We start from the raw sequence: 20725 nt of genomic DNA on the forward strand, positions 1-20725 counted from the left end.
GGCGTGCAGTCCCAGCTGCAGCTTTAGCACCCGCCAAACCCGCCTGCCCACCCGAATGCAAGCATGCGTGGGATGCCCATGGGCTTGCGTCAGCTCGTGCTTTGCGCCCAACCCGGGTACGCTACTGGGGCTCCAGCCGCTCTTGTCCTCCGCATAAGCCGCCGCGGCGCCTATCGCCTTAGTATCAACATCTCACGGTCAGCACAGAGCACCACTAACCAGCTCGCGTCAGCGCGACACGGGCATTGCAACAGTCGAACTCAAGGCGAGTTGGCAAAGCGGCGTATTGAACATGTAGGTATATGAATTTTACACTGGGCATTTTCCTATGAAACATGTACAAACAGAAGCTACACAGATCTGCCCAGTCCGCTGAGACGTGTCGCTTCCAATTGCACTTCAGCGTCGCACACCGAGAGCCTTCAAGTTGTTTACACGTAATGTTGTTTAGGACGCAGTAAACTGTAAACTTCGCAGCAGGATAAATGGACAGGGCCAAAGGTTAGCGACTTCTACTGCTTCGCCCGTTCGGGTGTTGCTTTCAAGAAGAGACTCTAGACAGGAAGGCGGTTAGGGCCTACCCGCGTTGCAAGATGTTTTCACGAAGAGTTTTTGGCGGGACACCAGACTCCTTCAAGCTGGTGCTGGAGTATGGACGCGAGAATACAAAGGCCCCGATGCTCGGGCAGGTTCGCCTGCCGATGGCGCTTGCCACGAGCGAGGTACGAATTGATACAAACGGGTCAGAAGTTACTGAGTAACGCACGGGTTGGGCCCCGTCGTGGTATGCCAGTCACTCTCAGCCCCCCGTCGACCACGCCGTTGCAACCCGACGCGTCCCCTCGCTGCCGGCGACGTCCACCCGCCTTTGCCTGCGGTGCTACAGGTCACCTGGAACAGCGAGGAGACCGTGGAGTCCGTGCTGGAGCGCTTCACCCAAGCCAAGTCCCGGGTGCAGCTGGACCGCGCAGAGGAGCGCCTGCTGGTCAAACTGACGCCGTCACCACACGGCGGCGATCGCGTGTCGCTCAAGCTGTCGGTCGCATGCCTGGCGCCGGCGCTGCGCTGCGTGCAGGTCGTGCGGGTGACGAACTCGGGTGAGTGTGCCGTGTCAAGAGGGGCGGTGCCGAGATGGGGCGCTTCGGGCCTCGCGCACCCGTTTGATGCGAGCTCATGGGAGCTGCCCGGAGCTGCCGAGAGTCACCGCAGCCCGCCTCACCCGGCCTCGCCTCCACAGCCGGCCGGCACATACGTTCCTCACGCTCGGGCTGAATCGTTGAATGCCCCCCGGACATCCCACCACCATCACCGCCACCTCAGCACCCGACCTGCCGCCTCCACCGCTGCTGCTGCTGCAGGCAATGTGTCGGAGCCGCTGCTGGCCGCGCTGTTCAAGCACTGCGACCTGTCGGGCGTGTGGAAGCTGCGCGGCGCCGAGGGATTCGGCAACTTCTGGTGCAGGTGCGGATGGGTGGCTGGGTGGGCGCCTGGAGCGGGGACCGGCGTTGCCCCCAGCACCGCCGACCCCTCATCTGCGCAGATCCCCCATAGCTCCTCCGTCCCTGGCTCCTCCTGGAGCACCCGTCCCCTCCAACCGCCGCCTCCGCATGTTCGTCACCGCCATAACTCAACAAGTCACGCCTGCAACCCTCAACCCACATCCCTCACTCCACGCCCACAACCACGCCTCACTCCATACCCACACTCAACCTCACCCACACCCCACACCCCACACCCACAGCTGCTGCGAGGTGGGCTCCTGGGCCGCGCTGGCCAACATGAACCTGTCCTCCTGCGGCCTCACCGCGCTGCCCGCCGCCGTGGGCGCGCTGGGCTCGCTGCGCATCCTGCGCCTCTCCCACAACCGGCTGGCCTCGCTGCCGCCCGAGCTGAGCGGCCTTAGCAGCCTGGAGGTGCTGGCGGCAGACCACAACCTGCTCACAGCGCTGCCGGGTAGGGCGCGCGCCGGGGCAGGGGGCGGGGGGCCGGGGGCTGCCGGGCAGAGGGGGCCGGGGCGGGTGGCGGGTGGCTGCTGGGCAGAGGGGGCTGCTGGGCAGAGGGGGCTGCTGGGCGGAAGGGGCTCGCCAAGGGTGTGTACTGGCGCCGGAGGGGTGGCACAGTAGGTCTGTCGCCGTGAGGGAGAAGGCAATACGGGAGGGAGGAAGTGAAACGGAGGGCTGCCGCCACCCAGTCTGGGCCCTATCGGGCCCCGCACCACATCCCCATCCCCATCCCCATCCCCACACACGCAGCCGAGCTGCGGCGCTGCTCCGCGCTGCGGCACCTGGAGCTGGAGGGCAACCGGCTGGCCACGCCCGTGCTGGACCTGCGCGCGCTGAGCGGGCTGGTGAGCCTGCAGCTGTACGGCAACCCGCTGGAGTACCTGCCCGAGCTGAGCCCCGCCTCGGCGCTGAGGTCGCTGAGCCTGGCCAACGTGCGCATCATGGCGGACGCAGCCTACACCCGGTGGGGGAGGGGCAGGCTGGAGGGGGAGGGGGAGAGGGAGAGGGCTGGAGGGACAGGGACAGGGACAGGGACAGGGACAGGGACAGGGACAGGGAGAGGGAGAGGGAGAGGGAGAGGGAGTGGGAGGGCAGGCGATGTGGCTCGGCATGGCGTCGTGTGGTTAGTGTGTTTGGGACCTCGTGACTCAGGGGCATGCTTGGCGGAGTATGGGCAGTATCTGCATCGGCTGCAACGCAGTGCCTGGGTGCCTTATTGCCTCGGTCCCTTGGTCGCACACGCACGCTCACACCCGCAGGTGGGAGGTGGAGGTGGCGGCGCTGCCCTACATGTCGCGTGTGAGCCACAAGCTGGCGCCGCTCTTCAAACTCACCTTCCGCCGCAGCAGCTGCCAGCACCCGCTGCTGGCGGGAGCGCTGGGTGAGCGGCGGGGAGGGCGGCGGGGCGAGGAGGCGGAGCTGGGTTGGGGTTGATATTGACGTTGGGGTGGGAGGCAGCAGGCGGCTCGGTTGCCTGCCGCCACCGAAATGCAGGGCGTGACAAAGCCTACCTACCCAAACGGCCATCCTCCTGAAACACCCCTGCCCCTCCCCCTCTTAGCCACCTTGCCCCCGCTCCCTATCCCCTCTCCTGCCCCCTCCCCCGCCCAGGCCGCATCAGCGAGGACCGGGCCCAGTGCGAGCTGATGGCGCGCGAGGAGACGGCCATCCAGCAGCTGGTGCTCATGGCACTCAGCGAGGCGCCCGTGGTGGCGGAGCAGGCCTGCAGGACGCTGGGGGCGCTGGCGGCGCTGGGGCTGGGCACGGCGCGCAGGTGCGGCCCCTGGGGACACACGGAGAGGGCGTGCGGCCTTGGGACACGTAGAGGGCGTGCATGGAGAGAGCGTTGGCGGTGCCAGGGGCGTGGGCCAGGGGTGGGGTGCTTGTTATTATGGTATTATCCCCATGGAACAAGCTTCTCGCACATCCGCCCCACCTCCCTCCCCTACCTCCGCTTTGCTACTGTTCCTACTACTACGCCTTCACTTCTTCAATAACTATGTCAGTCATGAGACCTTCAGGCGTTGAAACCATAACAACACAAATAACTATGGACGCAACTCCCCTACACCTCCTGCCGCAGGCTGCTGGCGCACGACGTGCTGTCCACCATCCTGACGCTGCTGCGCTCCCCCCGCCGCGCCTCCAAGCTGTGCGGCCTGGGGCTGCTGTCCTCCCTGGCCGCCGCCTCGGAGGCCGTGGCCGCCGAGCTGCTCAGCCGCGAGCTGCTGGCACTGCTGGCGGACTGCGTGGCGGCGGCGGAGCCGGACGCGCGCGCGGCGGCGCTGTCGGCGCTCGCGAACCTGGCGTTCTGCCGGGAGAACAAGGTCAAGATCCGGCAGGCGGAGGGGCTGGTGGGGCGGCTGGTGGAGCTGGCGACGGCGGGGGCGGCGGGCGGGACAGGAGGCGCGGCGGCGGAGGCGGCGGGTGTGGAGCGAGGCGGCGGCGGCGTAGGTGGTTTGGAGTCGGCGGGTGCGGGTCTGGGGTTGGGCGAGGCGGCTGGCGGGGAGCGGGCGCAGGCGCTGTCACGCCTGTCTGAGCAGCAGACCCTGATAGCGCGGCAACAGCAGCTGCTTCAGGCGCCGGCGTCCCTAGGGGCTGCTGCCGCTGCTGCTGCTGCTGCTGCTGCTGCTGCTGCTGCTGCTGGGGGCGCCGGATCTGATGTGTCAACAGGTCTGGTGGTGAACAGCCGTGGCAGCCCTGTGCAGCAGCCCACGCCCTCGCCACCAACATCGTCAGCTTCGGCGGCGCCGGCGCCGGGTCGGAAGCCCGCGGCCGCCGCCACGGCGGGACAGCTGCATCAGCAGCTGGTTAGCGCGGCGCAGACGCCCGGCACCGGCACCGGCACCGGCATCGCCACTTTCACCCTCCCCTCCGGCGCCGCCGCCTCCACCTCTGCCTCCACGCCGCTATCCGCCTCGCGGCCGCTCTCCGGCAGCTCAGCTGCACCGCCCCCACCACCGCAGCAACAGCCGCCGCCAACGCCGCCCGCGCCGGCGGCCGTGCGTATGCCCATGCGTGCGCCTGGCTCAAACGCGGGCGTTTCGGGCGAGGGCGGCGCGGGGCGGATCAGCGACACGGGCGCCGCGGCCTTCTCCGCGCTGCTCGGCTCGCCGCCGACTGCCTCCACCTCCTCCGGCGGCGGCTTCCTGGCGCGCCACTCCGCCGCCCTGATGTCCACGTCGCCCAACTCCGCCTCCGCCGGCGGCGCGGGTGTGGTGGGAGTCGGCGGCGGCGGCGGCGTCAGTGGCGTCAGCGGCGGCGGTGGCGTGGGGACGTCATCATCAGGGCACGGCATGTCTGTGGGCGGCGGGGCGGCGGGAGGGGAGGTGCTGTCGCCTCCGCAGTCCAGCCGGCCGCTGCACCACTCCGCCTCCACGCCCGCCGCAGTCAACCTACTCGCCTCTGCCTCCGCCCTAACCAGCGGCGGCGGAGCCGCCGCCCCAACCGCCACCACAAGCACCACCACCAGTGCAGCTATCGCCACGGGCGTGACGGCGGTGTCGCCCGCGCGTGTGGCCACTGGCAGCGGGTACGGCAGCGTCAGCATGTCGGGGCTGCCGTCTGGCGTCATGTCGCCGACGTCGCCGCCGGCGGCCTCGGACGCGGCGACGGCGGCGGCGCTGGCGGGCGGGCTGCCGGCGGCCATCGCGCTGGCGCCGCCGCGGCGGGTGCCGGAGGTGGTGGCGGCTCAGGAGCCGTCGCGGCTGCTGGCGATCAAAGTGCTGGCCATTCTGGGTGGGTGTGCTGAAACGTTGTGATTGTGTGTGTGTGTGTGTGCATGTGTGTGTGCATGTGTGTGTGCATGTGTGTGTGCGTGTTGAAGAGCAGAAACAATACGCGACACTATGTGTGTGATGCCTCGCGCTCGTGTAAAATGAAGGACGGGGGGCTGGGCCATACAAAGGGGACCACCCATGCAGCACCCAGGTCTTCGCAACCCTATTCACTCCTCTGAAACCTACCTGTGATGGGTACCTCACGACCTGTGTCGCCGCCTCATCCCCTCTACATTCCCCGCAGGCGAGAACGAGGTGGTGGCGCGGGCGGTGGGCACGCCACCCATTCGCGGCCGGGGGCTGCGGGTGTTGGCTCTGGACGGCGGCGGCATGCGCGGTCTGGCGCTGGTGCAGATACTGAGGCACATTGAGAAGCGCACGGGTGAGAGCGGCGGGACTGGTGTTGCGTGTGGCACAAGAGGTGTGCGGGTCTGCCCAGACTTGCTTCGGAACCTGTTTGGTGCATTGGGGGCTGTCATCGTAAATTCCACTCTGTGTAGGCCTGGCACCCCAGACCCCAACCACCCCAACACTGATGTTTTGACTTGCTGTCCCCTGATTTCCGTGCTGCTATCCTGTTCCCAAGGTGTTAACCTTGCAACCGAACCACCCACCACTCCCTCACCCCACCACCACCGCCGCCCCACCCTGCTGCCGCCAGGCCGCCCCCTGCACGGCCTGTTCGACCTGGTTGTGGGCACCAGCACGGGCGCCATCGTGGCGGTGGGGCTGGGCGTGTTCCACTTCAGCCTGGACCAGTGCGAGGCCATCTACACCGGGCTAGGGCACAAGGTGTTCAACCAGGTGCGCGGAGGGGCGGAGCCGGGTTACATTCATGATTCTTTAAGAAGGGGTTGCTCTTGTTGTTAGCATGATAGCGTTCCCAACATGGACGAAGAGACATGAGGACGCGTGACACGACAAGTTCGCCCAAGATAATGCTCGGAGGGAGTTTGTTTTTGGGGAGGGCAGGAGGGGCGGGAAGGGCAGCCTTTTACCTGGGACAGGCGTTGGGCGCATACAGTAGGCTGAATGGCGTGGCGGGCGAGCGGCAGTAGTCATACTGTAATATCCATGGTCTTGACTCCGCAACCCACGCCCGCAACCGCCGCCGCTGACAACAACAATGACAGGCCGCCGCCAAGTCTGGCGCGGCCACACCACGTGAGGAGCTGGCCATGGCGGCGCAGGCGCAGGCGGCGGCGCAAGCCGCAGGCGCCGCCGCCGCCGCGGCGGCCGCCGCCTCCGGCGGCGGCGCAGCCGCTGCCGCTGCCGCTGGCGGCGCCGGCGCCGGCGCTGAGGGCGGCTGGCGTGACAGCCTGTTTCGTGTGGTGCGTGGCACAAGCACCAGCCTGCGTGTGGCTGTGTACGGCTTCAAACACGACGCCAGCACGTTTGAGGAGCTGCTGCGCCAGATGTGCGAGGTCAAGAAGCTGGTGAGCGGTGGTGGCGGTGGGTGGGCGGGGGTGAGGACTGTAGGATTGAATCCAGCTTGTAGATAAATCTTGTAGATACAACGCACGCTCCATTTGAGACTACGTGCATTCTTGTATGCCACGCCGCGCCACGCGCCGCGCCCCCCTCCCCCCTCCCCCTGTCCCTGGCTACGCCTTCACTTCTTAGCTAATCATGAATGTAACCCTCCCCCTCCCCCCTCCCCCCTCCCCCTCCCTCCCCTCAGGGCTGCGTGGGCAACCAGATGATCGACGCCGCGGCTCTGGGCGGCCCCAAGGTGGCGGCGGTGGCCACACTGGTGTCGGTGTGCCCCGTCACGCCCTTCCTCTTCACCACCTACGAACTGCCGCCAGAGGTGGAGCCGCTGGCGGCGGCGCTGCGGGCGGGGCCCGCCTCAAGCCGCCACCTCATCTGGCAGGTGAGCGTTGTTGTGTTTGCATTTCCAATTGCCGGGGTGGAGAGAGGGGGTATGTGTGTGGTGTGTGTGGTGTGTGTCTCTGGCAGGTGGGAGAGGGGAGAATGGGTGGGGAGGAGAGGAAGGAGAGGAAGGCAGTGGGAAAAAAGGGAAGGTGAGGTACGTGCAACGGCCCATCTCATGATCCCCCATAACCCCCGCCTGAGTCCGTGCAGCGCGGTGCCTTGTCAACGGCGCCTTCTCCTAATTTGTCATCCCTGGACACCGCCCCTGCCCCTCCGTGCCACCCCAACTTCGCTACTTCTTACCTAATCATGAATGTAACCCCACACACACACGCCCTCAGGCTGTCCGCGCCTCCTCCGCGGCGCCCTACTACCTGGACGACTTCCTGTGCGGCGAGGACAGGTTCCAGGTGGGGTGGGTGGGGAGGTGGGTGGGTGAGCCAGGCTGGGTGGGTGGATAGGTGGGTGGGTAGGTGAGGCAGGGTGGAGGTTAAATCCATGAGCAATTTAGAAGGCGTAGCAAGGAGCAGTAGTGGGGTTGAGGCAGGGAGGAGAGTCGCCGTGTAAAACCAATTTTGTTGGGGTTCAGGAATGGGGATAGGCGGGGGGGGCACGCGCTGTGCACACAGGCAAGCGAGCCCCCCAAGCGGGCCCCCATCTCTCTCTCACACACACACACACGCACACACATACACACACACACACACACACGCACCCATCCACCCACAACCCCTCCTCCCCTCCTACCCACACCCCCACACACAGGACGGCGCCGCCACCGCCAACAACCCAGGCATATTGGCGCTGCAGCAGGCGCGGCTGCTGTGGCCCAACACGCCCGTGGAGGTGGGGGAGTGTTTTTTTGTGTGCGTGTGAAAGCTCATGTGCATGTGTGTGCGCGTGAGTGTGTGCGTGTGCATGTGAGTGTGCGTGTGTGCGGGTGCGGGAGGTGGAGGAGGGCGCTGTGCGGGGTCCGGACGGGCGCCGGACGGGGGCACCGCCACCACACGCTTGTTGCTCCCTGCTTCCACCCGAACTGCCGCTGCAACCCCAGCCCCACCCTCCACCCTCCACATGCGGCCTTCCCGCTCCTGGCGCGCAGGCGCTGGTGAGTGTGGGCTGTGGTGCGGCCCCCAGTGTGCGGCGAGAGAAGGGCGCACACGCCATGCTGGACACGGGGGCGGTGCTGGTGGACGCAGCCACCTCGCCAGACAGGTGGGGGCGCAGGGGAGGGCGTGGGGGAGGAAGAGGGTTGGGCTGGGTTACGAGAACCAAAGCCAAGGTGACACACAGACGCACACTCGCCCGTACTCCCCATGCCGCTCCTCCCATTCCCCTATTCCCACTTCCCCAACCTCGCAACCCCCGCTTCCGAACTTGTCCTGCCTGGAACGCCCCCCACCCACGCTCCCACACGCCGCAATGCCCCCCCCCATAAGCCACGCTCTCTTGCTCGCTCTCTTGCGTTGGGTTCGGTTAGTCGGGGCTGGTATCTACAACCCCTTCCCCCACCTCTCCTGGCCCCCCCCCAGGGCCGACGAGGCTCTGTCCACGCTGCTGCCGCTGGTGCCCGGCTGCCGATACTTCCGCTTCCAGCCGGTGCACGAGCGCTGCGCCATGGAGCTGGACGACGTCGACCCCGCGCACTGGGCGGCGCTGCAGGTGCGTGGGGGGGAGGGCGGGGGGGGGGAGGGAGAGGGAGAGCAGGGGGGGATGGCATAGCCGTCCATGCACGATGGAGAGAGCAAAGGGGAGGGGGGGCCTCGGAGGTGAGGAGGCGAGGAGCACTGGAGGCGGGTGGGAGCCTCGGCCGGGCGTCAGGGCAAAGGGTCAGGTGATTGCAACCCAAACCTTACTTCCCACTCTGCCCCTACCGCATACATGTAATACCGCGTGCATGCACATGCACATGCGGCTCCACACACAGCCCTGCGTGCTTCCTTCCCTGGTGCTCTCTCTCTCTCTCTCTCTCTCACACACACACACACACACACACACACACACACGCACACGCACACGCACACACACACTCTGTCTTTGCGCAATGTTTTCCTTGTGCTCTTTAACAAACACACACACACACACACACACACACACACACACACACACACACACCTATGTACATGCGGTGATGTGCCGTGCAGGCTGCTGTGGACGACTACTGCGGGGTCCACGGCGACCGCTTCGACGACCTCGCCAGCCTGCTGCTCACAGCGCTGCCGCCGCAGCCACACGAGCTGGAGGCGGCAGAAGCAGCAGCGGCGGCAGCGGCAGCGGCGGCAGCAGAGGCTGCGGGAGAGGGGGAGGAGGGGGAGCAGGGCGGCGAGGAGGAGGCGTGGGAGGCGGCAGGCGCGGGGGGCTCGGCGGGCGGTGCGCTGGGGCCGGATGGTCTGCCGCTGTCACGTGTGCCGCGCATCAGGTGAGGGGGGAGGAGCGCTTATGGGGCGGGGTCTGCTTTTATCTGTCGCTTGGTGGTTTGCCAGGGGCGGGTTGAGGGAAGGCCGATTCTTTGCCCAGTCGAGACAAATAAGAGTTGATCAGTGAAGACCCATGGTGAAGACCCCGTTATCCTATTATGTTGGTGTGCGCCGTGTGTGGTTGCGGCCGTAGGCTGGGGCCGCGGCGCGGCTTCATGCTGCTTGAGGCGCCGGAGCCGGAGGCGGACACACCCGCGGCCGCCACGATTGCATCGCCGTCGTCTGGGCCCACCGGCGTCTCGGCGGCTACAGCCTCCGGCCAGTCATTGGCCCCCTCGTCCGCTAGCAGTCGTGGCGGCGGCAGCGGCGGCGACAGCTCGGGCCGGTCGCGTCCACCCCCAGCGTACCAGGCGGCGGTGGAGGCGGCGGTGCTGGAGGCGCTGTCTCGGCAGCCGCACCTGGTGCGCCGCTGTGACGTGGCGGCGGCGGCGGCGGACGACGCGCTCTGCTCCTCACTCGTGAGCAGCCACCTGCAGCGGCTGCAGCAGCAGGCGCAGGAGGAGGAGGAGCTGGAACGGGAAGAGCGGGAGCGGGCAGCCACTGCCGCGGCGGCGGCGGCGGCGGCGGCCGCGGAGGGGGAGGTAAAGGAGGAGGGCGCGAGCAGCAGTGGTGCGGTGGGAGTGACGGCGGTTGCAGATGGGATGCCAGCTGGGGCCGACGCGGCAGGTGCGCACTCTGTGGCACACAGGCACCTAGGTGCCGGCGACGTGGCCTCACCCTCTAGCCGGACCGCTGACGCGTCGACACCGATGGCGTCCGCCTCTGTTGCTGCTGCTGCCGCGGCTGCTGCCGCCGTTGCCGCGGCTGCTGACAGCAGCAGCGGCGGCCAGGCCGCAGGTGCTGGGGTGGTTACCGGCGGCGGCGCGGGTGGAGCGGGCACGGGGCCGGCGCGCTCGGGTCACAGCCTGCTGTCGCCGCGTGGCAGCAACTTCAGGGGCTGGTCCTCGCTGTCACGCGGCGGCGCGGCAGGAGCGGCCGCGGGCCTGCCGGGCAGCGGCAGTGGCGGCATGGAGGACGCGGCGGCGGAGGTCGCGACAGCCGCGGCGGGGACTGGGGTTGCAGACGCGGCGGCAGAGGCCGCGGCGGTGGCGGCGCATGACGGCGGTGGCGGCGGCAGCACCGCGTCCGCGGCGGCGGCGGCGGCGGCGCAGCCGTCATCGCTGTTTGAGTACTTCTTCGGCAACACCGGTAGCGGCGCCAGCACCAGCAGTGGTGGCGCGAGCGCCGCTAAGAAGCCCGCTGCCATGCCGGCGGCTGGGGCCGCAGGTGGGGCCGCAGGTAGTGGGGTCACGGTGGCACCGCCTTCGGGCGGCGGCGGCGGCGGCAGCGGCGGTGCAGGAGCCCCGCACGCGACGCCAGCCGTGCCGCCGCTGCCCCTGGCCCGGGTCACTGGAGCTTCAGCAGGCGGCGGCGGCGGCGGCGGCGTTGCGGCATCTGCAGTCCCAGGGAGGGCCGGTGACGGCGGCGGTGGCGGCGGCGGTGGCGGTGGTGTTGCTCCCTCGGCACGCCCGCTGCAAGGTGAGGCTGGCAACGCCAGCAGCTCCGTCTCGCCGCTACTTCTCTCCACGCCGCACACCGCCGCCGCTGCCGCCAGCGGCTCACTCGCAGCTGCCGCGCGGCCGCCGGCGGGCCCGCCGCCGCCGCCGCGGGCCGCGCTGCTGCTTGGCGCGCTGCTGTCGGACGCCACGGAGCGCTGCGGGCTGCTGCACCTGTCGCTGCCCGTGGCCGCAGTGCCGGCAGCAGCAGCAGCGGCAGCGGCAGCAGCAGCAGCAGCAGCGGCTGTGGGCGAGGCTGGGGGCGAGGGCCGGGGCGGCGGCCTGCCTCTCCTGGGGTCTGGGGAGGGGGACGAGGGGGAGGGGGAGGGGGAGGAGGGGGAGGAGGAGGAGCTGGCGCTGGTCACAGGCTGGCGGCAAGACGTGGTCGCTGTGGTGGAGCCAGGTAGGCGCTGCGACTGGGGTCTGGTTGGCGCGTTTGGGGAGGTGTGTTCATAGCAGTCGGTGCGTTGATGCCCGCTTGCCGCGCTACCTCATGGCGTCAACGCCTCGTTTGCTACCATTGATGCACTGATGATATAGTAACTCTCCTTCGCGCCTCACTAGTCCGCTTCCTAACACGCCCCCCCTTTGCATAGGGTTCGGTTTAGTTTAGGCTGGTATCTACACACACCCCGTGTTGCGTTGGGTTCTACATGTGCTGGTATCTACAACCCCCTCCCACACACACACTGCCGCACCTCCCAACCACAGGCCCCGACGCCGACCTCATCCTCCGGCGCCTCGGCCACGCACACGCCCGCACCTCCGCCTCCACCTCCGCACCCACACCCACTCCCGCACCCACGCTCAGCTCGCTCTTCTCCGCCGCGCCCGGCGCCTGTCTGCTGGATGCGCGGCGCTGCGTGCGCTACCGCCAGCTCGCCAGGCAGGAGGTTTGGCACGGCGGCCGCCAGCTCGCCACGCTGCTGCTGCAGGTGACGCGGCCGGCGGCGGCGCTGCGGCCGGCGGCGCTGGCGGCGCTGTCGCGGGAGCTAGGCGGGCTGGTGGTGACGGCGGCGGCGCCGCTGCCGGCCGCGGTGACGGCTGGGCTGCTGCGTGCGGGCGCCCGGGCAGTGGTGTGTCCGGACCGGCCACTGGTGGGCCCAGAGGTGCTGGGGGCGTTGGGGAGGGAGCAGGGGCGGGAGGAGGGGCAGGGGGAGGGGGAGGGGGAGGGTGTGGGTGCGATGGCGGCGGTTGGCGTGCCGCAGCTGGTGGCGGCGCGGGAGAGCATCAGCTTCGGCGGCGCTACGCCAGGGGTGCAGGAGCTGCTGGCGAGGCAAGGAAAGCACGAGCGTACGGGCGGTGTAGGGCACACGAGGGACGAGGGAGGGGTGGGTGCGGCGGCGGCGGTGACGGCTGAGGCGGCGGCGGCGTTCTACGGTGTGCTGGTGCGGGAGATGACGTGCAGGGGCGCCAGCGTGGTAGAGGCCATTGCGGCGGCGGAACGGAGCTGCCCGGCGCTGCGGGGTCGGGTGGCGCTGCACCACCTGTGAGGGGCTGTGTGAGGGGCTGTGTGGGAGGCTGTTGAGTGGAGGAGGGCTTCCTCGCGGTGCCGCAGGAGGATAGCGGTGTCCAGAGCGGTGTCGTCAGGTGAGCAGGGGGACAGCACACAGAGGCGACAGAGCAGTGTAAGTAACATGTGCCGGTCTTCGCGGACGGTCTCGGCGAGCAGCGAAGGACGTTGACTGCCTGCAGATACTGGTATAACTTTCAATCCTTACAGTCCTACCTAAATAAGCGAAGAGGTCCAGAAGTTTACACAACGACTGCCCAGCCCCGCGATCACAAATAACCTTTTTATCACGTCTTTGCTGCTCGTTCGCGAGAATGTGGTCCTGGTTGCCTCCAGAGCTGAAGAAACGCGTTGCGAGCTTTCTGCATTGCAACGACTGCTCTCTTTCGCTCAAGCTGGTTGACGTTGATACCGCGGCAGCCCTACGCGATGACTACCGAATGATACAGCTTGCTGCGACCCCAGAGAGACGGGTTGAGAGGGATCAGCCGCACAGGGGTTGCATACCGTGGCCCGGGCACGCTTTTGTGGCACACTGGGGCCGCCCCGAGCCCTGGCGCGCGCTCGCACTGCGCAAGCGCGAGCGCCTGTTGTGCCTGGCTGCCTCCTCTGGCCACGCACCCAGCCTGAACGCAGCTCTGGAGCACTGCGGCTGCCATGTTCCTCTGGCGGCGTTGCCCTCGGCGGCCGCAGCTGGTCACGTGGAGGCCTGCGGGCGGCTGCGGGAGCGGCTTGCCGCAGAGGAGCACCAAGGGTGGGGCTTGTCGGCAGCTGTGCACGCGGCGGCTAAGGCGGGCCACAGCGCAGTGCTTGCGCTGCTGCTTGGACCGACTGAGATGTACTGCAGCGATGCAGCTCTGGGCGCGTGTGCTGGCGGCCACTTGAACCTGTTGTCACAGCTGCAAGAGCGTTACCGCTGCTTCCGAACCGACAAATGTGAGTTTGCCATGTCAGCGGCGTCGGCAGGACAGACCCAGGTTCTCGAGGCGCTGCTGCCGTTGCAGCAAGCGCGCTGGGAGGCTGCGGCTGCGGCTACTATCGTAGGGGCCGGGGCGGGCGCTGCGGCGGGCGCGGAGCAGGCCGAACAGCAGCTTGTTGAGTTGCATCGTATGCTGCCGAAAGTGGAGCAGCATTATTTGCTGATGTCAATTGCGAGGGGCTGCCCCGTGGCGGTGCTGCAGCGGCACTTTGACGGCCTGTGGCCCTGGGGCCTCGTGCCTGGTGCTGCGGCAGCGGCTGGCGCCGCGCAGCACCAGGCGGGCGAGCCAGGTCCTTTCGGTATTCCTCTCACGGAGCGTTTGGTGCGCCTGTTGGCAGCCGTAATTCACAGCCCCACGTCCTGCTGGGCCGCCAAGCTGGATTTCCTCATCTGCCGCTGGGGGGCGGAGCTGACTGGGAAGGTGCTGCGAGGCGAGCTCGATGGGGCTTACTCCTATGTGGAGACGGGGCCCCACACGCCCGACTTCACAGCGCGGGTGCGGCGCCTGTACGCGGCCGGCATGCGCCCGGCGGCCGCCGGCACTCCTGCCGGCGTGAGCCGGCTGCGGCTCCCAGAGATGCTTGCGGCTACGGCTGTGCATTGGGGCGACGCGGATGCGCTGGCCTTCCTGTGGGATGAGTGCGGCTTGGCGATGCCGGCTAGGATCTGGACGCGGTTGCTCATGTGCGCGGACGGCGACACGCAAGGGCTGCTGGCCGTGCTGCGGCTGCTGCAGCGCCGCGGCCAGGCCTTTACCCTAAAGGATTTGGTTGTCGGTGCGTCATCATGCGACAGGGTTCGCAGCGAGCTGCTGGTGGTGCAGCTTATAGAGGCGACTGTTGACGGGGCAGCGGACCCGGTTGCGGCTAAACAGCACTGGACGCGTGTGTTCAGGTGCCTGGCGCACATCGGCGCCGGCATACCCGTCCTGCACGCTTTGCGGGCGCGGGGCGCGGCGGTGGACCTGTGCGCGGTGGCAGTTGGCGGAAGCGAGGAGGCGCTGGAGTGGGCAGCGGCGGAGCTGGAGGCGGCAGCGGGGCGAGGAGAGGCAGGCCTGAAGGTGAGAGCCGCGACGAGCCTCAGCTCCTGTTGGACCTGGGGGTACCGTACCGCGCGGGTTGGGCGCACAGCCGGGTCGGAAGGGCTAGGAGCAAGTGCATTGCTGGCATGGTGTGACGGGTGCGCGGTGCTTGCTCCGTGTGCCCCCCCGTCTCCACCCCACCTGCGCGCCCACCGCCTGCCACTCGTGCGTGCAGGCCCTGACGCACTCGGAGGCTGCGCGGGTGACTGCCGCCGGCAACTTCGCCACCCGCCGGTGGCTGGAGGCACGTGGGCTGCTCGGCGGCGGTGGTGGGGAGCGAGGCGGGGAGGACGAAGCGGAAGAAGGAACAGAGGAGGACAATGAGGAGGAGGAGGAGGAGGAGGAGCAGGAGCCGGAGGAGGGGGATTAGACTGAGGAGGGGGTTGGTAATGAGAAGAAGGAACGGATGGAGCGGATGAGGCGGATGAGGCAATCCAGCTTGGCTGGAGCAAGACGACAAGCATGATGGAGAGGATAGTGGGGACATTGCTGAACGCCTGAACCTGACCAGTTCAAATTGAAACTCGTATGCTAAGATGAGGATCATACTGGAGCGCCCGGGACATGAATGCAGCACCGAGCGCCCGGCACCAATGCGGGATGGGGACGAGCTGTGCCAACCGCTCATGCCGATTGGGGTTTCTATTTACAGCCGGTTTCGCCCATTTCGATCTACACATTTAGCAGCTGACATCTCTGGATATATATATCAAACTATCAGTTACGTGGGCGGGCTGTGAATCTGAAGCAGCTCTGACAACATGGCAAATGCTTCACCGTTCCGGAACCACAGTGTCCCAACATCGCTACGGCATACATGGATGTTGCTGGTACTTTTTACGTTCGTGCTAGTACCTCAGAGCGTTTCCGTGAACTCAGAGACCCAGGACTCGCCCGCAGCGCCTCCTCGCGTCGCCATCATCGGCGCTGGAGTGGGAGGGGCGTTTACCGCGATGAGGCTGTCTGAGCAAACGCAGCTGGAGCAGAGCCCAGAGATTGACGTGTGAGAGCAGCTGTGCTCTGCAGGCACGGGGCCCGGGGCACGCAAGGGTTAGGTTTGTGCTGCCACGCCACGGCCACGGCTGGGGGCGCGAAGGACACTGCTGGCATCACACGCAAGCCTGGGACACTGATTTGCATCGCACGAATCTGATGTTCTCATATGCGCTGTGTTATGTTCCAAGCCCACAGGTTTGAAGCGGAAGCGGTGGAAGGCGGTCGGGTGCAGGAGTTTGCATACAAAGGGGAGGTGAGACTACAGTCGCAGCTGCAGAGCCGCCCAGCTGCGGCTGCTGGCGGCGGCGCGGGGGAGGCAGTAGCGGCGGAAGCCCCTGCTCAACCTACTCGCCTTGAGTCTCACTACCCGCCTGCCGTTCATGTTGCAAGTACACGCACCACACACGCGCTGCCAACATCGGCCCCCCGGTTCACCCACAGGCGATGCTAGAGCTCGGGGCCTGCAACTGCTTGCATCGCCCGCATAGCCGCTGCCGCTTGTCCTGCCTGTGCCATCGCACTCCACATCGCAGCTGCCAAAACCCAAACCCCACGCTCCCCAATACCCGTCTGCCCCCACCACGCCCAACGTCCACAGGCCCTGGAGCTGGGGGCCTCCATGTTCTGGCAGCACAACCGCTACGTGAAGACGGCGGCCGAGTCGCTGGGGCTCACGCTCAAGGCACACCGCGGCGGCAGTAGCAGTAGCAGCAGTAGCGGCAGTAGCCATGACCGCGCCGGCACTGTGGGGGAGCCGCTCAGTGAGAGCGCGAGCGCTGCAGGCTCAGTGGGGGAGGATGAGGGAAGGGAAGGTGGTGGCGATGGGGGGCAAGGGGGCGGTGGTTCGACAGGCGAGGCTGCGATTCGCCGCCGGCAGAGCCCAGGCGCGGGAGGAGAAGGAGGTGGCCTTTCGCTGTGGGATGGACAGCGGCTGGTCTTGAACATGGTGAGTAGGGGGGATACCATTCCGTATGACTGCTGGGGACTAGGGTCGCCAAGGCGGGTACGGGTTGCCGACTGGGAAAGGGAGGAGCCGGGAGCGTATGTAGTTCACTGCCACCAGAGCACAACGTGCGTGCTATCCTTGCGCATCGCGCTCGGCTCCTGCTGCCCTCAGCTAAGCCCACGACCCTCGACACCGCACGCACGCACACATGCCTTTCTAGCACACGCACGCCTGCTGCCCCCGCCCCGACCTACCTGATCACACACAAACATGCACGCGCGCAGTCGGGCTCCTGGTGGGAGGTGGCGCGTGCGGCTGTGCGGTACGGCAGTGCGGCGCTGTCGTATCGGTGGCGGGTGGCGGCCGCGTTCCGACGCTTCCAGCGGGTGTACGACCTGCAGGCAAGTAGTCTTTGAGTGAGTGTATGTGTGTGTGTGTGTGTGTGTTTGTACGGTATTGCAAGGGCGGGAATGCGGGCGCTACTGATGCCATGCGACACGCCCGAATGGGTTGCCGCCTTTGTAACTCAGTGGTGCGCGGCAGTGCCCGCGCCGCCGTAGTGTCAGACCCGGTCCTTGGTCTCCATCCTTCAGCGCGTTTTTAGACAGCACGGAACAACGCAGCGCAACGCCACACACAGGCCGCGGGAGTGAGCTGGCACACGCCGGGCGCCATGCTGCAGCAGCTGGGGCTGTTCAACGAGACGCAGTGGAGCTCACGGGACTACATGCAGGTGTGTGTGTGTATGTGTGTGTGTGTGCTTGTGGAAAGGGGGTAGGAAAGAAAGGTTGCGGCAACAAGGTCTGTGTCACATCCCGCCTGTGCCCGAGCCATCGACCGCACCCGCACCCTCGCGAGGCCGCAGGCGCACCTGCTGCGCCCCGCCGCCTGGTGGCTGTGGGGCGGGCGCGCGTTCATCGAGGAGGCCGCCGCGGCGGTGGGCCGCTGCAACTACAACCAGCGCACAGACCAGCTCAACGCGCTGGCAGGTGGGGTGTGTGGGGCGTGGGGGGGTGGGGGTGGGGGGGCCATGTGGACACATGCAGTATAGCATTGCCCCCCATGCTTGTTGCACGCCTCCCTTTCACATCCCGTGCATGCTTTATACCAGTAATGCAGCCCGCATGAGGCACGTCTTCACTATTGCCCTCGTAGCCTTTCGCCCTCATTCACTCATGACACTTACCGAGCGGCTTTGCAAACACACATACACACATACACACACACAGGCCTGGTGTCGTACGGCCCAGCTGCCTACGGCTCCGTGTGGGCCATCCAGGGGGGGAACCGCCAGCTGGTGTCGGGGCTGCTGGCGGCGTCCGGTGCCAGGGTGCTGCGGCGCGGCCGCGTGCGGGTGGCGCGGCGGCACGCCGGCACCGGGCTGTGGTGGCTGGAGGTGGAGAGCGAGGGCGAGGGGCAGACCGGTGAGGCAGGAGGAAGTAAGGGGGGGTGGGCGGGGGCGTAACAACGATGGCGCGGCTCGGGTTGGCAGGAGGGTGGTGGTGTTGCTATCGGGATAGGTGCGTAGTGACACAGGCCAGGGGGCTGCGTTCGGGGATCGTGCCAGTGCCTTGGTGCCAGCGCCTGTTAGCTTATGGTACATGGGACAGGACCGCACCCCCGATGTGCGGCGTGGTGCCTTCACATACACACACACACACACACACACACACACACACACACACACACACACACACACACATACCGGTACACTGTCCTGAGCGTATTGTTTTTTCCTTGTGCTCTTTCACACACCTGCCGTAGCTGTGTATGGGCCGTACCAAGCTGTGGTCCTGGCGGCGCCGCTGGTGGGCTCGGGTCTGGCCATTGAAGAGTGGGCCGAAGCGGACGAGGCGGCGGCGGCGTTTGATAGCGGCGGCGGAGCGGGAGGTGCAGCTGGCGCCGCCGCCGTCGAGTCCAGCAGCGGCGGCGGCCATGAGCACGTTGGCGATGTGAACCTGGTGTCTGCTGCCGTGGGCGAGGGCGAGGGCGAGGGCGAGGGCGCCAGCGCGCACGTGCGTGTCATGACACGGCGACGCCTCCTGTTCTCCGACTCTGCCAGCAGCCACGACGCCGCTGCCGAGCAGAGCGCCGACAGTAGCACCGGCAGTGGCACCGGCAGTAGCACGAGCACGAGCAGGGCCCCTAGCGGCGACGGCGTTGACGGCACGGCGGCGGCGCTGCAGCGCCCCTACCAGGTCACCATCACCACCTTTGTGGCGGCGGGCCGGCTGCGTGCCGCGTTCTTCAACGCCTCCGCGCTGCCGCCGGGGCTGTCGGCAGTGCTGGTGACGGACAGCGCGCAGGTGCCCTTCACGGCGGTGGCGGCGCGGCGGCTGGAGGGGCCGGATGGTGGCGAGGAGGGCGAGGGCGAGCTGGTCTACAAGGCAAGGCTCGCGGCGAGCTGAACCTGGAACCATCGCTATGAATGATGTACTTGACTAGTTGACTTTTGCATCCGCTACTCCGCTTACCCCTGCAAGCATATCAACCGCGTCACTGTATGACCACCAACCATCGCCACCATGCAATAACTTGCTACCGTGTGTCTCACCGCGCTGCTCCGCGCCCTCGGCCCGCCGCACCGCACGCCGCAGCTGTTCTCCTCCGAACCGCTGGCGCCGGAGCTGCTGGGCCAGCTGTTTGAGGAGGCTGGCCCGGGCCGGCCGCCCCGCGTGCTGGTCAGCAAGAGGTGGTACGCCTACCCCAGGTGCGTGGGCTGCAAGGGGCGGGCCTCCCGTGATGGGCTGGGGTGCGGGGGGTGGTGCTGGCGGTGGCAGCCCCCCCCCCCGCCTGCTGTGCGGAGGGGCACAGCCTCACAGCACCACAGGCAGACAGGCTCCCGTGCTGGGGGCCGTGCGGAGCACGTGGCCAAGCAAGCCTATGCGCAGGTGGTGCTTGCCTTGTAGCAGCAGTGTGGCGAGTTGATGGTGGCAGTTCGTTGATTGCTTTCTTGCCCGCAGGGTTGCATAGTACGCGACCCCCTCTCCATAATACGCGTATTAATACAGCATACTAGGATTTCTAGTACAGTACATTAAAGTACGGTGCATAATACGCTGGGCCACGAAATCCGGGGGAAAGCCGGTGCAAACACGACACACGTGCCCGCACCATGCCCTAATCGGTGTAATTTTGGATTTGCGCGGCCATAGTGTTCTAGCGGAACTTCCTTCAACTAATTATACTCATATATTTACGACAAAACACAGCTGCAGTGTGGAGAGCAGCCATGGTTCGCGAACTCCGACGGACATCCTTTCCAGCACCCCTCGCGCCCCTCGCCCGCCACAGCGCTGCCACGGCCCACCCCGCTGGTTTCCCCAGCACAACGTATTTTACCAACGTACTAGCCGACGAGGGCAGCGTACAGTACATAGTACAGTACGTAGTACATAGTACGCGTACTACGAACTACGCAACCCTGCTTGCCCGGCCCTGCGCGCGTGGGCTCTCCTGTTGCTCTGTAAATACCGCACAACCCATCCGGTCCGCCCCCGGCGCACGCAAACACGCAGGTTCGCGCCGCCGGAGCGCTTCCCTCCATTCCTGCTGGCGCCCGGCCTGGTGTACGGCAACGCGCTGGAGGGCGCCGCCAGCGCCATGGAGATGGCGGCGGTGGCGGCGGCCAACAGCGCCTTGCTGGTGGCGGCGCACCTGCAGGCGCTGGAGCAGCAGCAGCAGTAGCAGTAGCAGCTGGGGCTGGAGGACAGGAGGAGCAGCTGGGGCTGGCGGGCGGCAGGAGCAGCAGCAGCGGGATCCTGGGGCAGGACTGCAGGAGCAGCAGTGCTGGGGCGGGAGTAGCGGCCTATCTAGCGGGAGTGGCGGGAGCTGCAAAGCAGAAGTGCTGGGGCGGGATAGGTGGGTAGCAGTCGCCGCTGATGCAGTGTGGCCCAGATGTCATGGCGGTTGGGTTGTTCAGGCCCATGGAATGCGTAATGCCGCTGTTTCAGGGGGGGGGGTTGCTGTTGACGTGTACGGCACATGTGCTGGTGCAGCCAACTGGCTGGACTTTGGGGCAGTAAGGCGAAGCGCAAAGGCA

General features: G+C 67.0%; 3 protein-coding genes across 3 annotated transcripts; all 3 read left to right on the plus strand.

Moving 5' to 3' along the window:
- Positions 1-442: 442 nt before the first annotated feature.
- Positions 443-12812, plus strand: CHLRE_10g425100v5 (uncharacterized protein). Its single transcript, XM_043066536.1, has 19 exons — positions 443-722; positions 887-1097; positions 1359-1461; positions 1742-1953; positions 2253-2466; positions 2762-2883; positions 3114-3276; positions 3586-5240; positions 5526-5663; positions 5943-6085; positions 6415-6717; positions 6963-7154; positions 7498-7566; positions 7922-8002; positions 8259-8371; positions 8689-8818; positions 9301-9575; positions 9767-11571; positions 11880-12812. The coding sequence occupies exons 1-19, from the start codon at positions 594-596 to the stop codon at positions 12659-12661; spliced, it is 6840 nt and encodes a 2279-aa protein (XP_042919933.1). The 5' UTR covers positions 443-593; the 3' UTR covers positions 12662-12812.
- Positions 12813-12912: 100 nt separating this feature from the next.
- On the plus strand, positions 12913-15294 carry CHLRE_10g425150v5 (uncharacterized protein). Its single transcript, XM_043066537.1, has 2 exons — positions 12913-14720; positions 14917-15294. Exons 1-2 carry the CDS (start codon positions 13122-13124, stop codon positions 15109-15111), a joined length of 1794 nt encoding a protein of 597 aa, XP_042919934.1. The 5' UTR covers positions 12913-13121; the 3' UTR covers positions 15112-15294.
- A 148-nt stretch (positions 15295-15442) lies between these two features.
- On the plus strand, positions 15443-20724 carry CHLRE_10g425200v5 (uncharacterized protein). The gene is made up of 10 exons (XM_043066538.1): positions 15443-15744; positions 15933-15990; positions 16336-16683; positions 16968-17084; positions 17324-17416; positions 17549-17672; positions 17913-18107; positions 18448-19070; positions 19281-19393; positions 20202-20724. The coding sequence occupies exons 1-10, from the start codon at positions 15695-15697 to the stop codon at positions 20368-20370; spliced, it is 1890 nt and encodes a 629-aa protein (XP_042919935.1). The 5' UTR covers positions 15443-15694; the 3' UTR covers positions 20371-20724.
- Position 20725: the final 1 nt, after the last annotated feature.

This window comes from Chlamydomonas reinhardtii, chromosome 10, assembly GCF_000002595.2.
Source record: "Chlamydomonas reinhardtii strain CC-503 cw92 mt+ chromosome 10, whole genome shotgun sequence".
Classification (NCBI taxonomy): domain Eukaryota; kingdom Viridiplantae; phylum Chlorophyta; class Chlorophyceae; order Chlamydomonadales; family Chlamydomonadaceae; genus Chlamydomonas; species Chlamydomonas reinhardtii.